Here is a 15,663-nt window from a genome sequence, read left to right as displayed (position 1 = left end):
TTGAATGGGACGTCAGCACTAGCACAGATCTTGAATAGAAGGGATGTTTTTAAAACAGTAAGTTTTGTTAATTTTCCCTGTAAAATCAAAGTGGAAAAGACTCAATGGAAAGACTATCCAATCCTACTTATGCATAATGTTTTCTTGGTAAGCAGCTATAACTCAAACTGCCGATACGAACCAATGCAATGCACGTGTATTACTATTTATTTCGCTAATATCCACAATCGTAAAACAAAACAAAAAACATAAGAATAACATGAGCCATAATCTACCATTGGGACGAAGGTGTTCCCCCCCCCACAGAAAACATCCAGACATGAACAATGATGATTTATAATTGAAGTGTGTATAAATATAATACATATATATAAATAAATAACTGAACTTGGGCAATGTTTTGGAAATGGCAAATTCTGTCCATGACTCCATCCCAAATTGTACCCTATTCCCCGGCTATTGGTCCTGGTCAAAAGTAGTACACTATTTAGTGAATAGGGTGCCATTTGGGACTTCACCATATATTCAGCTTCATCGTCAGTAATAAAGGAAGACTTCAGCACACTTTGAATTCTATTTAGAATTTATCATGAAATGAGTCACATATCTTTCCAAAAAACAGGACCATTCTTCATAAGAAACTGTAGTGTTGATTTTGTAGCGGAATCGGCAAAGTAATTTCTGAGTGCAAAAGCTTGCAAACAGGCTGCCAGACAATTTAGGCTATTCAATACATCTTTGCCATATTAGACAAAATCCTTTGACCTTTTATAGAATTTAAATTCAAAATAAATAATTTCATAATATACAGGAGACAGTAGTTTGACAGACATGAAACCAATCATCAGTCTTTCGATATGTGCAAACTGTGAGAGGTATAAAAGACTAAATAAACTCAACTGATGTATCAGTTAGTGATACCGAACAAGAGAAAGGGAGTGTAAAACAAGAGAAAGCAGTCATGTGATCTAAATGTGCACCATCATGAAAGACACTGCTGTTGGTACAGAGACATTCATTTAGGATGGTCTGAATCCAAAAGGAACTATTGGTATTCAATCTACAGTCACTGAGAGACACAAAAACCATTGTAATTTCTCCCTCTTTGAAAAAAGAAACATGAAAAAGCAGAAAATGAAACAAATGCTCAACGAATGAAGTGTATGCAATGACCAGGGTCTGTAAAAGCAACACCACGAGACAAATGTTCCTCGTTCATAGACATTCAGTATTCATCTGTGCGGTAGCTGAATTGTCAGAAATCTTCTCCTGGAATAACATACATGAAAGAGCAGAGCTTACACTAAAACTGGACAGATGATGCTAACTCTCACAAGAAAACCACTTATTTTCTCCAAAAACAGGCAAATTAGATGGCCATGACAATCAGTAGTCTACCACAAGGGAATTGAAGAAGTGTTTTTTCTGTGTTTCTTTGTAGCAGTACCATGACACATGGATATGGTCATATTCAAGAGGGTATTGGAGCGGACAGTGGGTGTGTGCAGGCATGTTCCAAAGTGAAATAGGAACTCTCCCTGGCTGTCCTCTCTTAGGAATCATGCATTCAACATCTCCATGAGTCATACAGCGCAAGATTCTGGAAGGGTGATTCTTCAGATGTTGATTGGAAAGTTGGACAGGTATTCAGCATCATTTGAAGTACAGATATGACCCTCATACAAGCACACACACAACATACCAAAAGCAAAGGAATGCATCACTAGAACTTAGTCCCAAATAGAATAAGTATTAAAACGACAACTATAACAGTAAGGATTAAAATGACCAGCATCTTTCGGTTTTTCTTCTGATACTGTTCAGCCTGCAAGAAAACAGAGAAAATGTTATAAGTTTGCAGGCAAGATAACATCTTTCCCTTTTTCATGGACATAATCATCAATTGGGCTTCGTTTGAACCATTGTGCAACACACATCTGAAACATCAACAATCTTTAACATTGTGTCCTCACCTTTTGTAACTGTTTCAACCCCTCTTCTGTTTTGACACACGATTGCTCCACATTGAAGTCAATTCTGTCAAGTACTGTGCCCTGATATTGGATAAAGAAAGAAACAAATCAGTTGGGAAAACATACAAAGCCATATCCATGGGCCATACTGACACAGTTTGTTATTGATGTTAATCATTACAAAGGTACAAACATGATGGTGTCACGTTTCCAAACACTGAATAGGGTTTCCCTCACAGACCTGTTCCACCACCATTCCAGCCAGGTCTCGGAAAATCTCATTCAGGTCAGAGATGGACTGGACTATCTGTCTGACCTCTCTCTCACGTTCCTCCACCATCACGGTGTTCTGCTCTACCAGGACCAGCTGGTCACCTGTAAACCCCTGGGAGAGATCAGAAATATGGGTTCACTGAATACAACTTTGTCTACATCCCAAATGGCACCCTATTCCCTTCTGCGGGGGAAAAATAGTTTTGTTACAGTCTAAATGCTATGAAAATACTTCAGTCGAATAGTGCTATTCACAGGTAATTTTCACTGCGGTCCAGTAACCTCTTCATACACCACACAAAGGAGTGATTTGTTATTGGCTCCTTATCAACCAGGCTGAATTCTTGTTCTGTCTGTTTAGGCTCTAAAGATCTTATCACTCCCCTACCTTAGACATATAGGCTGTAGAGCTCAATACCACTTATCTCTTTTGTTAGCGTTGTGACACACACTGTCATTTCAATGGGTTCAAACTAGCGTATGAAAACATTTATCTAGTTTAAATAATAGTTTGATATTCATAATGTTCTCATTGCACCTTTCAAACAGATTGCACAATTGCATTGCTTCAGTAAACTGCTTGCCATTTTATTGCTCATCTCACAGAAAAAGAGGAATCCTTTAAAAATAAATGTTATTTTGCCCATCTCAAGAAATCAAACTGAAGTTAAGTAAACATTTTGGTGGATATCCACATGAAACATGTGGTATGAGATGAATCAGAGGAGTATTGTTAAAATCTAAGGGTGACTTCCTGTTACATCAAGATAAAGCACAACAAAGAATACAGGGTTTTCCCCTGACCGATTTTCATGAGGCTTCAACAAGACAACTTAGTGGAACACACATTCTTGTTCGGGAGTGAACATTATTTATAATAAGGGTTATGTGGAGAAATAAATCCGACCTTTATGAAATGAATGGCCAACAGCAAAATATTTTTTAACCAAAACTCTCCCTGAAAAGGTAACGTGCCTAAATGACTCACGTCTGTAGCCATGAAGTGCTTTGAAAGGCTGGTCAAGGCTCACAACACCATTATTCCAGAAACCCTAGACCCACTCCAATTTGCATACCGCACCAACAGATCATGCAATCTCTATTGCACTCCAGTGCCCTTTCACACCTGGACAAAAAGGTACACCTACAGTTGAAGTCAGAAGTTTACATACACCTTAGCCAAATACATTTCAACTCAGTTTTTCACAATTCCTGACATTTCATCCGAGTAAAACTTCCCTGTCTTAGGTCAGTTAGGATCACCACTTTATTTTAAGAATGTAAAATGTCAGAATAATAGTAGAGAGAATGATTTATTTCAGCTTTTATTTCTTTCATCACATTCCCAGTGGGTCAGAAGATTACATACACAATTAGTATTTGGTAGCATTGCCTTTAAGTTGTTTTACTTGGGTCAAACGTTTCAGGTAGCCTTCCACAAGCAGTTGGGTGAATTTTGGCCCATTCCTCCTGACAGAGCTGATGCAACTGAGTCAGGTTTGTAGGCCTCCTTGCTTGCACATGCCTTTTCAGTTCTTCCCACAAATTTTCTATGGGATTGAGGTCAAGGCTTTGTGATGGCCACTCCAATAACTTGACTTTGTTGTCCTTAAGCCATTTTGCCACAACTTTCAAAGTATGCTTGGGGTCATTGTCAATTTGGAAGACCCATTTGCGACCAAGCTTAACTTCCTGACTGATGTCTTGAGATGTTACTTCAATATATCCACATCATTTTCCCTCCTCATGATGCCATCTATTTTGTGAAGTGCACCAGTCCATCCTGCAGCAAAGCACCCGCATAACATGATGCTGCCACCCCCATGCTTCACGGTTGGGATGGTGTTCTTCGGCTTGCAAGCCTCCCCCCTTTTCCTCCAAACATAACGATGGTCATTATGGCCAAACAGTTCTATTTTTGTTTCATCAGACCAGAGGACATTTCTCTCAAAAAGTACAATCTTTGTCCCCATGTGCAGTTGCAAACTGTAGTCTGGCTATTTTTATGGCGGTTTTGAGCGGACTTTCAGGTTGTCGATATAGGACTCGTTTAACTGTGGATATAGATACTTTTGTACCTGTTTCCTCCAGCATCTTCACAAGGTCCTTTGCTGTTGTTCTGGGATTGATTTGCACTTTTCGCACCAAAGTACATTCATCTCTAGGAGATAGAACGCCTCTCCTTCCTGAGCAGTAAGATGGCGGCGTGGTCCCATGGTGTTTATACTTGCGTACTATTGTTTGTACAGATGAACGTGGTACCTTCAGGCGTTTGGAAATTGCTCCAAAGGATGAACCAGACTAGGAGTTCTACAATTGTTTTCTGATGTCTTGGCTGATTTCTTTTGATTGTCCCATGATGTCAAGCAAAAAGGCATCGAGTTTGAAGGTAGGCCTTAAAATACATCCACAGGTACACATCCAATTGACTCAAATGATGTCAATTAGCCTATCAGAAGCTTCTAAAGCCATGACATAATTTCTGGAATTGTCCAAGCTGTTTAAAGACACAGTCAACTTAGTGTATGTAAACTTCTGACCCACTGGAATTGTGATACAGTGAATTATAAGTGAAATCTGTCTGTCAACAATTGTTGGAAAAATTACTTGTGTCATGCACAAAGTAGATGTCCTAACCGACTTGCCAAAACTATAGTTTGTTAACAAGAAATTTGTGGAGTGGTTGAAAAACGAGTTTTAATGACTCCAACCTAAGTATATGTAAACTTCTGACTTCAACTGTATGTATAAGCAACAATGTCAAAATACACTGACAGTGTCAGTTCCAAGCTCACCCTGTCATATAGTGCTATGTCTTCATCCTCCTCCATCAGAGGACCGGAGTCAAAAAAGGGCTTTGATCTCTCCTCGCGATTCTTCATGCCTGTAACAGAAAGCATCAACATTATGACAATAAAAAGAGACATATGATGAGGGTGGAGGTGAAACCTAAGACCAGAGAAATGTAGAGTGTGTGTGTGCGCAAGTTCGTGCCAGGAGAGAGAGAAGTGAGGGATGGAAGATAGCTGAAGTGGTGTAGGAGTAAATATAGTAACGTGAAATACCAGCGTTCAGTTTGAGTGCTCGCTTACGTTTCAGGTAACTGGACTGTGTGTGTCTGAAGTTGGTGGACTGCTCCTGCAGGCTCCCTGCCAACGAGGACACCACATTTCTCAGAAGCCTCTCCTCCTGCTCTGTGCAGTGGCCACAGCGAGACTGCAGACCTGTCACCGCACGCTGACACCGGTGGAACATCTACACACACAGGCAAAGGAACAAGCACTCAATGTATCTTTGCCATATTAGAGAAAAACATTTGACCTTTGTACAATTTAAATTCAAAATAAATAATTAATATCTACACTAGTGATGTGCAGGTTAACTCAACCCACAATCCCGTGGTTATATCCGTATGGCGGGCGCGTTTAGGGTCATAAAGAGTCGGATTGAATAAAGAGAAAACAAATTCTTTAAAAAAATTTTTAAAAAAGAAATCCATAAATGTATAATTTATATCTATAGGCTACATTGAGGTTTTTCTTTCCTTATTTTAAGCCATCTGGCATTAGTGTGTAAAAAGCTTTAGGGGCTAACTTTACTTGCGCCAAATAGCCTACACGCCAACCACTAAATGCTTTTGTGAATGGGCAGAAAAGGTTAATGTCATCCACTGAGCCAAAAAGGACAATGTCAGAGAAATATGAGAAAAGCTGAGAAATGGAGAGTTGAAAATAAAGAGAAAGGAGGGCCAGAAAAATATTTGGTGAAGTGGTAAAAGAGGACGACAGCAGTGCATAAGCTATAAAAACATGACAGTCACTTGACGGGGACTTCAAATAGGCCTATGGCACGTCAATGCAACTGTAGCCTACTGTTCAGATGGATTAAATGGAAACTGAAATCTGGAAACTGACTGTAGGTCAATAACCCCCTCACAGACTTAATATTAAATCCTGCAGAATTAAGAACTTCTTGCTGTAAAGTGATTCACCAAATGTACATTTTGACTTGGGAACAGGAGTGGATAAATATTATTTGTTTCAGCATCTTGAGAGAATGCAAATGAATGCCCAGTTAGGGACTGTCTGTAGATGTAAAAAATAAATGAAAGCTGACAGTATTTCAACCACATAAAATATGCATCCAGGCCAAACTGAAATCTTATCAGAAACATGTGTCGTTTTCACAGCTTTCCATTTCCTTACAACCCGTCAAACTGATGTAATTTGGACATTTTGCACAGAAAGAGTTATTGCATTTTCTCCCCGGTCGCTAAATGTCTTTGCTCCACAAAAGAAGCAGAGTTGACAGAGAAAACTTTACTGATGTCAACAAGATTGAAGCATTCATTATAATTTATTCTGGTGAGCAAGGGTTTATTTAGTCTTCTAGGGCAACATCTAATGACAGAAGAGAAGCTGCATGTATCCAATTATAGACAAGATGACTGACAAATAGCCTACCAAAATGTCCGAAATTATAAGCCGAAAACAACTAAATTATGCAATAAAAATTCCTGTCAAAAATAATAATTATAAAATCGGTCCGCCATCTGACTGTAGCCTACAGCGCATTTTCTATATTTGCGGGTTGGGGTCTGTGCGAGCCTTAGATTCTCTTTATCACATATAGTCGTGTGGTTGTTGATGGGTTATTAGCAATTGCACCACTAATCTACACAAACCCAAGCAACACATCTAAATCTACACGAACCGAAAGCACGGAGAAATACTTACTGAAAAAAAATAGGTTCTTATTCTACTACATAACAAGAATGGCCACAATGGTTGACATATTACATCAGCAGGCTGCATATACTGTAGGCCCTTATAAAAAGGCACAAACGTAAACACGTAAAGTCTTAAATATCATTAGATCATATTGTCAAACAAAGAGCTCCATTCATAACAAGAATTATTAGGCACTCCTTAAAGGCGGTGGCTTTTCCAGAAGGCCACTTATGAGGTGTCACCAGCTGAGGTAAAAGGTATCTTAGGTGATAATAGTAGTGACAATTCAAAGTTCGTTCAATGGGGTTTCTTGTATAGCTTCCCATCTCTGTCACTGTAGATGTTAACGGATCCTTTGTTCGTACCCCCCCAGGGCAATTGAACTGATTCCAGAGGCTGAGCCAAAACACCGCCGGAGGAGAAGAGGTATTCGGAGTGGAGTGGACTTCTAGTCCGACTCAGGAGGCACGCACACTACCCATCGCTATTACTCGCTAATGTTCTGTCTCTGGATAATAAAGTTGACGAGCTCAGGGCAAGGATCTCCTTCCAGAGAGACATCAGGGATTGTAACATACTCTGTTTCACGGAAACATGTCTCTCTCGGGATATACTGTCCCCGTACGTACAGTCACTAATGATAGGAGAATTTGAATGTTTAAAGGTAATGATTAACGTATTCCACCCAAAATTGAACAACTGTGTGAAATGTGTTAGAATGAGAATGTGTGTAGCTCTGTTAGAATTCTAGAACTAGGGAATTATATTATTTTGTAGCTATGCGAGCAGGGTGCAGATGTAAAACAGATAACAGAAAACCATTAGAGGTTTTCAAACCAAGGGGCCCCAACGGGGGAGGAGAAGTGGAAAAATACTGTTTGTTTGAACAGGGAGTAGCCTAAGATAAGGATTTGTGTGTGTATAAAAGACTGGCTCTGCTTTTGGGGGGCAGAGCGCTCTCTGAATAAAGTGTTGATCTATTGCAGACTGGGACTTTGTCTAATTCTTCATTAACCAGAGCCTTACAACCTCTGGGAATTGGTCAAAGCTATAAAATAGTTCAGTTAGAACATTGGGATAAAAATTCTCGTGACAACTAACATTTACAGATTGAGAGCATCCTGTCGGACTGTATCGCCACCTGGTACGGCAACTGCACCATCCGCAACCGCAGGGCTCTCCAGAGGGTGGTGAGGTCTGCACAACGCATCACCTGGGGCAAACTACTTGCCCTACAGGACACCTACAGCACCCGATGTCACAGGAAGGCCAAAAAGATCATCAAGGACCATAACCACCTGAGCCACTGCCTGTTCACCCTGCTATCATCCAGAAGGCGAGGTCAGTACATGTGCATCAAAGCTGGGACCGAGAGACTGAAAAACAGCTTCTATCTCAAGGCCATTAGACTGTTAAATAGCCATCACTAGCACATTAGAGACTGCTGCCCTATATACATAGACTTGAAATCACTGGCCACTTTAATAATTGAACACTAGTCACTAATAATGTTTACATATTTTGCATTACTCATCTCATATGTATATACTGTATTCTATTCTACAATATTTATGCCGCTCAGACATTGCTCGTCCAAATATTTATATATTCTTTACTTTAGATTTGTGTGCATTGTGTGTATTGTTGTGAAATTGTTAGATATTACTGCACTGTTGGAGCTAGAAACACAAGCATTTCACTAGACCCACAAAAACATCTGCTAAACATGTGTATGTGACCAATAAAATTTGATTTGAATAATAAATATTAGTGATATGAATAATAAATATATTGTCTTCAATTGGGTTTCTTGTATGGACTCCTCTGTCACTGACCAACCTGTGTGATCTCCTGAGTAGTGATCTCTATGGCATGCTCTTCTTCACTGCTGTCATCCAGGGTGGGACGGTTCATGTGCTTATCATGGAGGGCGGCCAGCTCCTTCATTTTCTGCCGGACCCTTGTGATTTCATACTGAATCTGAAAGCCCACGCAACCACAAGATAAACACAGATGCAAGAGAACAGGACATGCACTGAAAGCTCCAATAAAAATGCAATTTTAAAGAAGACTGACACGGGACCTTGGAATTTGGTATAGGCTAATACTAATAGGCTGACATTTTCTGAAGTATCTACAGCTCAATAGTTTCATTATGGTGGTGAAACTAGGCATATGTAATAGCCTAAACGTAAAGGATTAGCTCACTATTTTACAACTTGATGTTAGATTGTTCCTCACCCTGAAACTCCATATTTGGTTAGATGTTACTTAAAAGGTGATTTGGCCATGAATATTATATTTATTTTTTTAACATGCTCATATGTCCGCATCAAAGCCATTGATTGTGGTGGCCAAAGTAAGCTGCAGTTTGTTGTGGCTGTTTAAAGAAAACTGAACCATGGATTAGTTTCTCCTGACCTATAAACTACTTTCAGGATGAGGGACCATCTAACATCAAGAAGTTGTAAAATAGTAAACTACGCCTTTAATAACATAGTCCTCAAAAGGAAAAGGAACTTGGTGGAGAGATCTCTGATGAAGGTTGAAATAGTGCCTTACTTAATAAAGTAAATGGAAGCTCCTCTTGTGCCCGGCTCAGCCTTATACCATTTAAGGTACTTCACCGTATCCATTTCAGTAAGGCCAGATTCTTAAAATTCTGCCCAAATTGATGGTACATGTGGCAGGTGTAAAATCTCCTTGGCGAACTTGACTCACATGTTCTGGTCCTGTCCGGTAGATTGGTCCACTATATTTAAGACCCTTTCTGAAGCATTGGATATAGAGTTGCAGCCTAGTGCAGAAAAGGCTATTTTTGGAGTACCAAACAACAATTCTTCCCTGACCAATAGACAGCTAGATGCCATTGCCTTTGTCTCCCTGTTGGCCCACAGACAGATTTTATTGGAAATATATCAATCCTCCCGTAGCCTCAAAGATTGGTTGAGGGGGGACAAAAAGGGGGAAAAAATGTACAATGTCTTTACATTGTTATACTTCATTCACTGTGAATAAAAATATGATATGCAGTACCAGTCAATAGTTGACACACCTACTCATTCAAGGGTTTTTCTTCATCTTCACTATGTTGTCCATTGTAGAATAATATTGAAGACATCAAAACTATGAAATAACACATATGGAATCATGTAGTAACCAAAAAAAGTGTTAACTAATCAGAGTATATTTTATATTCTTCAAAGTAGCCACCCTTTGCCACAATGACAGCTTTGTACACTCCTGGCATTCTCTCAACCAGCTTCATGAGGTAGTCAGCTGGAATGCATTTCAATTAACAGGTGTGCCTTGTTAATTTGTGGAATTTTTATCCTTATTAATGCGTTTGAGCCAATCAGTCGTGTTGTGACAAGGTAGGGGTGGTGTACAGAAGATAGCCCTATTTGGTAAAAGACCAACTTCATATTATGGCAAGAACAGCTCAAATAAGCAAAGAGAAATGACAGTCCATCATTACTTTAAGACATGAAGGTCAGTCAATGCGGAAAATTCTTCAAGTGCAGTTAAAAGAAACCATCAAGCGCTATGTTGAAACTGGTACTCACGAGGACCGCCACGGGAAAGGACCCAGAGTTACCTCTGCTGCAGAGGATAAGTTCATGAGAGTTACCAGCCTCAGAAATTGCATCCCAAATAAATGCTTCAGAGTTCAAGTAACAGACACATCTCAACATCAACTGTTCAGAGGAGACTGTGTGAATCAGGCCTTCATGGTTGAATTGCTGCAAAGAAACCACTACTAAAGGACACCAATAAGAAGAAGACAGTTGCTTGGGCCAACAAACACAAGCAATGGACATTAGACTGGTGGAAATCTGTCCTTTGGTCTGATGAATCCAAATTGGAGATTTTGTGGTTCAAACCACTGTGTCTTCGTGAGACCATAGGTGAACGGATGATCTCCGCATGTGTGGTTCCCACCGTGACGCATGGAGGAGGTGTGATGGTGCTTTGCTCGGGACACTGTCAGTAATTTATTTAGAATTCAAGGCACACTTAAACAGCATGGCTACCACAGCATTCTGCAGCGATACGCCATCCCATCTGGTTTGCGCTTAGTGGGACTTTCATTTGTTTTTCAACAGGACAATGACCCAACACACCTACAGGCTGTGTAAGGGCTATATGACCAAGGAGAGTGATGGAGTGGTGCATCAGATGACCTGGCCTCCACAATCACCTGACCTCAACCCAATTGAGATGTTTTGGGATGAGTTGGACCGTAGAATGAAGGAAAAGCAGCCAACAAGTGCTCAGCATATGTGGGAACTCCTTCAAGCCTGTTGGAAAAGCATACCTCATGAAGCTGGTTGACAGAATGCCAAGAGCGTGCAAAGCTGTCATCAAGGCAAAGAGTGGCTACTTTGAAGAATCTCAAAAATAAAACATATTTTGATTTGTTTAACAATTTTTTGTTAAACTACATGATTCCATGTGTTATTTCATAGTTCTGATGTCTACAATATTATTCTAAATGTAGAAAATAGTACAATAAAGAAAAACACTTGAATGAGTAGGTGTGTCGAAACTTTTGACTGGTACTGTATACAGTGCATTCGTTAAGTACTCAGACCCCTTGACTTTTTCCACATTTTGTTACGCTACAGCCTTATTTGAAAGTAGACTAAATCATTTCCCCCCCTCAATCTACACATAATACCCCATAATGCACAAAGCTAATTTTTGCAAATGTATTAAAAATAAAAATACTGAAATATTACATTCACATTAGTATTCAGACCTTTTACTCAGTACTTTGTTGAAGCCCCTTTGGCAGCAATTACAGCATCGAGTCTTCTTGGGTATGAGACTACAAGCTTGGCACACCTGTATTTGGGGAGTTCTCCCATTCTTCTCTGCAGATCCTCTCAAGCTTTGTCAGATTGGATGGGGAGCGTCACTGTACAGCTATTCCTCTACAGAGATGTTCGACCGGGATCAAGTCTGGGCTCTGGCTGGGCCACTCAAGGACATTCAGAGACTTGTCCCGAAGTCACTCCCGTGTTGTCTTGGCTGTGTGCTTAAGTTCGTTGTCCTGTTGGAAGGTGAACCGTCGCCCCAGTCTGAGTTCCTGAACGCTCTAGAGCAGGTTTTCATCAAGGATCTTTCTGTACCTTGTTTCGTTCATCTTTCCCTCGAGCCTGACTAGTCTCCCAGCCCCTGCCGCTGAAAAACATCCCCACAGTATGATGCTGCCACCACCATGCTTCACCGTAGGGATAGTGCCAGGTATCTTCCAGACGTGACGCTTGGCATTCAGGCCAAAGAGTTTAATCTTGGTTTCATCAGACCAGAGAATCTTGTTTCTCATGGTCAGAGTCCTTTAGGTGCCTTTTTGCAAACTTCAAGCGGGCTGGTCATGAGACTTTTACTGAAGAGTGGCTTCGTCTGGCCACTCTACCATTAAGGCCTGATTGGTGGAGTGTTGCAGAGATGGTTGTCCTTCTGGAAGGTTCTCCCATCTCCAGAAAGGAACTCCAGAGCTCTGTCAGATGGACCATCAGGTTCTGGGTCACCTCCCTGACCAAGGCCCCTCTCCCCCGATTGCTCTAGGAAGAGTGTTGGTGGTTCCAATCTTCTTCCATTTAAGCATGATGGAGGCCACTGTGTTCTTGGGGACCTTCAATGCTGCAGAAATGTTTTGGTACCCTTCCCCAGATCTGTGCCTCGACACCATTCTGTCTCGGAGCTCTACAGAAAATTCCTTCTACCTCATTGCTTGGTTTTTGCTCTGACATGCACTGTCAGCTGTGGGACCTTATATACAGGTGTGTTCCTTTCTAAATCATATACAATCAATTTAATTTACCACCGATGGACACCAATCAAGTTGTAGAAACATCTCAAGGATGATCAATTGAAACAGGATGCACCTGAACTCAATTTCGAGTTCAGGTGGGTCCGAATACTTACGTAAATAAAGTATTTATGTCTTTTATTTTTAATACATTTGCTAACATTTCAAAAAAAAAAAATGTTTTCGCTTAGTCATTATGAGGTATTGTTTTAGAATAAGGCTGTAATGTAACAAAATGTTAAAAAGTGAAAGGGTCTGAATATTTTCCGAATGCACTGTATAGACAAAAAAATGAATAAATAATTCTCATACTGAAGTACTGTAGAAAGCATGTGATTGGTTCTTACCTCATCTACCCCATCTACCCACTTGGGAGGCAGTCTCTTGGTGACTCCGATGGCAGCTTCTGGGTCCAAACGTATCCCAGAGACCAGGGCCATGCGGTCATCAGCCAACTGATAGGAACATCACAGATATTACACAGCATATAATTTCCCATTTCAAGCATTGTTGTTTGCAGACTTTCCATACAAAGCATGGTTTATGTTTCCCCCAGAAGAATAGGTCCTTGGGACTCTGATAGTATAGTTTGGATACAAGGAGATTGGACAGTACCTCATCAAGCTCCTAATGTGATTGGCAGACCCCAGCGAAGTCCCATCCAATGAGGAGAGAGGGAGAGGTGAGATGAAGTGAGACAGAAGTAACAGTAAGTGAGCCCCAGACAAAAAGCAGTGATCAGCTTCATACAGACATTTGTCATGCAATGTCACAGATACCGTTTAAAGAGGGATCATACTAATGTTCCAAAACGTCAAATCTTGACCTAAAAAATGCAATTTTATATCAATCAATTGAGGTTCTTCAAACATGTAAAATCAGCCTTTAAAAAGGTAGGCCTGTCTTTGATAAATCTATGCTAGGCCTAAATACATTGGATCAGTGAAGTGTGACATGAGTGTGTGTGCGAAGGCAAAGAAATAGGGCTAGCCTATGTCCCTGATCTCCAAATGATTAGCCCAAGCACAGAAGCATTTCATATAGGCCAAGAGAAAGGAAAGATGCAGGACAAAGATTAGCATTATAAGAGGATTTTGATATGCATGCAGATCACTCAGCATGAGCAACCAGAACACCATGCAAGAGAAATAATGTCATAAAACAAGGAGGAGCACCTAAACTAATTCAGAAACTCAAAGCCTAGTAACCACTGGATTAGCTCTTTGATCCAAACAAACATTACTATGCCCCAAAAAGCCAGACGACTGATTTGTCTTGTAATGAATTGGGCCTAACGCTTCCTCTACTATCCACAATCAGGTGGATGAAAAGAAGGCATTTCAAAATCTGGATTTGAGTTCTACTATGAAGCTGCTTGACACAATAATGGTCCCATAGTCAAAACACCTTAGTGCCCAGAAGTAGGAGGGTGAACGAATGAGGGACTGAAAGGGAAAATTATAACCTCTTTAGAGTTTTGAAACTATGCTAAATAAATAGGCTAAGATATTATGGACTTACATAGACAGCATTTGTAAAAGGCCCTGCATCCTGGTCAATAATGAAAAATAGAAAATATATATATCAGTGACCAACAGTGCAAACTAGGTATTCTAAATTAGGATATACAAATATCTTAGTAACAACTAGGCCTAGGCTATATCAATGTAAAGTTTGTCAAATACCTTGAAAATAACAGTTTAACAACCCAACACCAAGCACAGGATCAATTAAATCTAAAACAGAGCAAAGCACCATCTAAATGGTAGGATTGAGAAAGACATGCAACTCACTAAAAAGCAAAAGGGCACACACTACAAACAAACACGTCATAAAATGCAACACGTCAATTGTTACATTTGACCAGCTCTATAACAAAAGACTATCCAACTCATTCACTGTTATGCCTTCTTTATCAAGTACTGAACATTGCCCCTAAAATTAACTTAATGTTCTACCTTTAGCCAAGCTTTTAATTCGTTTCTTACTTTGACAAATGCATTGCTTCAATTGACTTTACAATGCCAAAGGAGAATCCACGCTCTAAGATGATTGGTAATGCAAGTTGAGGCCATCTGTACTCTAAATACATGCCTCTGTGACATGACTCAGGCCAAGGCAAATGTGCGCATCTAGCTTGACAGCTAACTGTACCTAGTTGTTGCGTTCTAGCTTGACAGCTAAATGCAGCAAGTAGCCAACATCATATCCATGTGTGGTAGATGGCCACTAGCTAGTTAGCTAACGAGGAGACTTAATCAAGCTACGGCTAACTTATTAATGTGTTTGCCATCTCTCTTTCTCACACACACACACACACACACACACACACACACACGTACGTACGTCAAATCTAGACGATTAACGTTAGACTCACCGCCGGATTGCTACGTGTACTCAGAGTACGACGGGAGCCGTATGTACTCACTTGCTCAGCCAATATATGACGATTTTGGATTGCATTGTTCCGCATTAATAAGAAGGCATCGGTCAAGCGCCTAGTTGCCATGATTAACTTACACTTAGGATGTGCAGCTATCAAATAACAACCCGTAGCGCACAGTGACTCCAACGACTAGCTAGCTACTATGCAATGCAAGGAAAGTTAGCGAGCTAGCCTGTACCGGCTAATCGAAGGGTTCTTCCCCTTTCTGTCCCCACAATAACATATAGTTTGTTTTCTATCTTTCGCTTTTATGAAGTACATAAATAAAATATGAAGTCTGTCTTCAATGAAACATGTAATGAAGAGAGGGTCGGTGTTCTGGCCTCATCGACGTGGAAAACGTAAATACACAATAAGAGCTTCGTGACCAAACACTTCCCGGTTAACACTTCTAATTTGAATTGGAGACCTTTATCAAAGAGA

General features: G+C 40.3%; 1 protein-coding gene and 1 long non-coding RNA gene across 8 annotated transcripts; one reads left to right on the top strand and one right to left on the bottom strand.

The window, feature by feature from the left end:
• Window positions 1–565: 565 nt before the first annotated feature.
• Window positions 566–15,609, bottom strand: stx16 (syntaxin 16). Of its 7 annotated transcripts, none has more exons than XM_014167190.2 (10): window positions 15,172–15,606; window positions 14,316–14,345; window positions 13,410–13,421; window positions 13,142–13,249; window positions 8,816–8,956; window positions 5,339–5,501; window positions 5,042–5,130; window positions 2,215–2,358; window positions 1,974–2,054; window positions 566–1,825 (listed from the first exon to the last, which is right to left on the bottom strand). In XM_014167190.2, the coding sequence occupies exons 1-10, from the start codon at window positions 15,301–15,303 to the stop codon at window positions 1,724–1,726; spliced, it is 1,002 nt and encodes a 333-aa protein (XP_014022665.1). In that variant the 5' UTR covers window positions 15,304–15,606; the 3' UTR covers window positions 566–1,723. The 7 variants fall into 7 exon arrangements, with proteins under 7 accessions (XP_014022665.1, XP_045560974.1, XP_045560975.1 ...); XM_045705018.1 differs by having other exon boundaries at window positions 15,223–15,606; XM_045705019.1 differs by lacking the exon at window positions 15,172–15,606 and adding an exon at window positions 14,480–15,113.
• LOC106583264 (uncharacterized) lies at window positions 7,487–10,019 on the top strand. The gene is made up of 2 exons (XR_001323468.2): window positions 7,487–8,317; window positions 8,876–10,019. It is a non-coding gene; the product is annotated as an uncharacterized lncRNA (long non-coding RNA).
• Window positions 15,610–15,663: the final 54 nt, after the last annotated feature.

Source organism: Salmo salar, chromosome ssa22 (genome assembly GCF_905237065.1).
Source record: "Salmo salar chromosome ssa22, Ssal_v3.1, whole genome shotgun sequence".
NCBI classification, from domain to species: domain Eukaryota; kingdom Metazoa; phylum Chordata; class Actinopteri; order Salmoniformes; family Salmonidae; genus Salmo; species Salmo salar.
The sequence above is the reverse complement of the archived record's forward strand: the minus strand, read 5'-3'. Positions and strand labels throughout refer to the sequence as shown.

What these genes read in the sequence shown, in the direction of transcription:
- stx16 (XM_014167190.2), bottom strand. Translation starts at nt 15,303, where the DNA reads ATGGCAACTAGGCGCTTGACCGATGCCTTCTTATTAATGCGGAACAAT. An exon ending in ACAGTCCAGTTACCTGAAAC is followed by an intron (nt 5,131 to 5,338) that starts GTAAGCGAGCAC and finishes TTTCTGTTACAG; the next exon opens with GCATGAAGAATCGCGAGGAG. An exon ending in ACATAGCACTATATGACAGG is followed by an intron (nt 2,359 to 5,041) that starts GTGAGCTTGGAA and finishes GATCTCTCCCAG; the next exon opens with GGGTTTACAGGTGACCAGCT.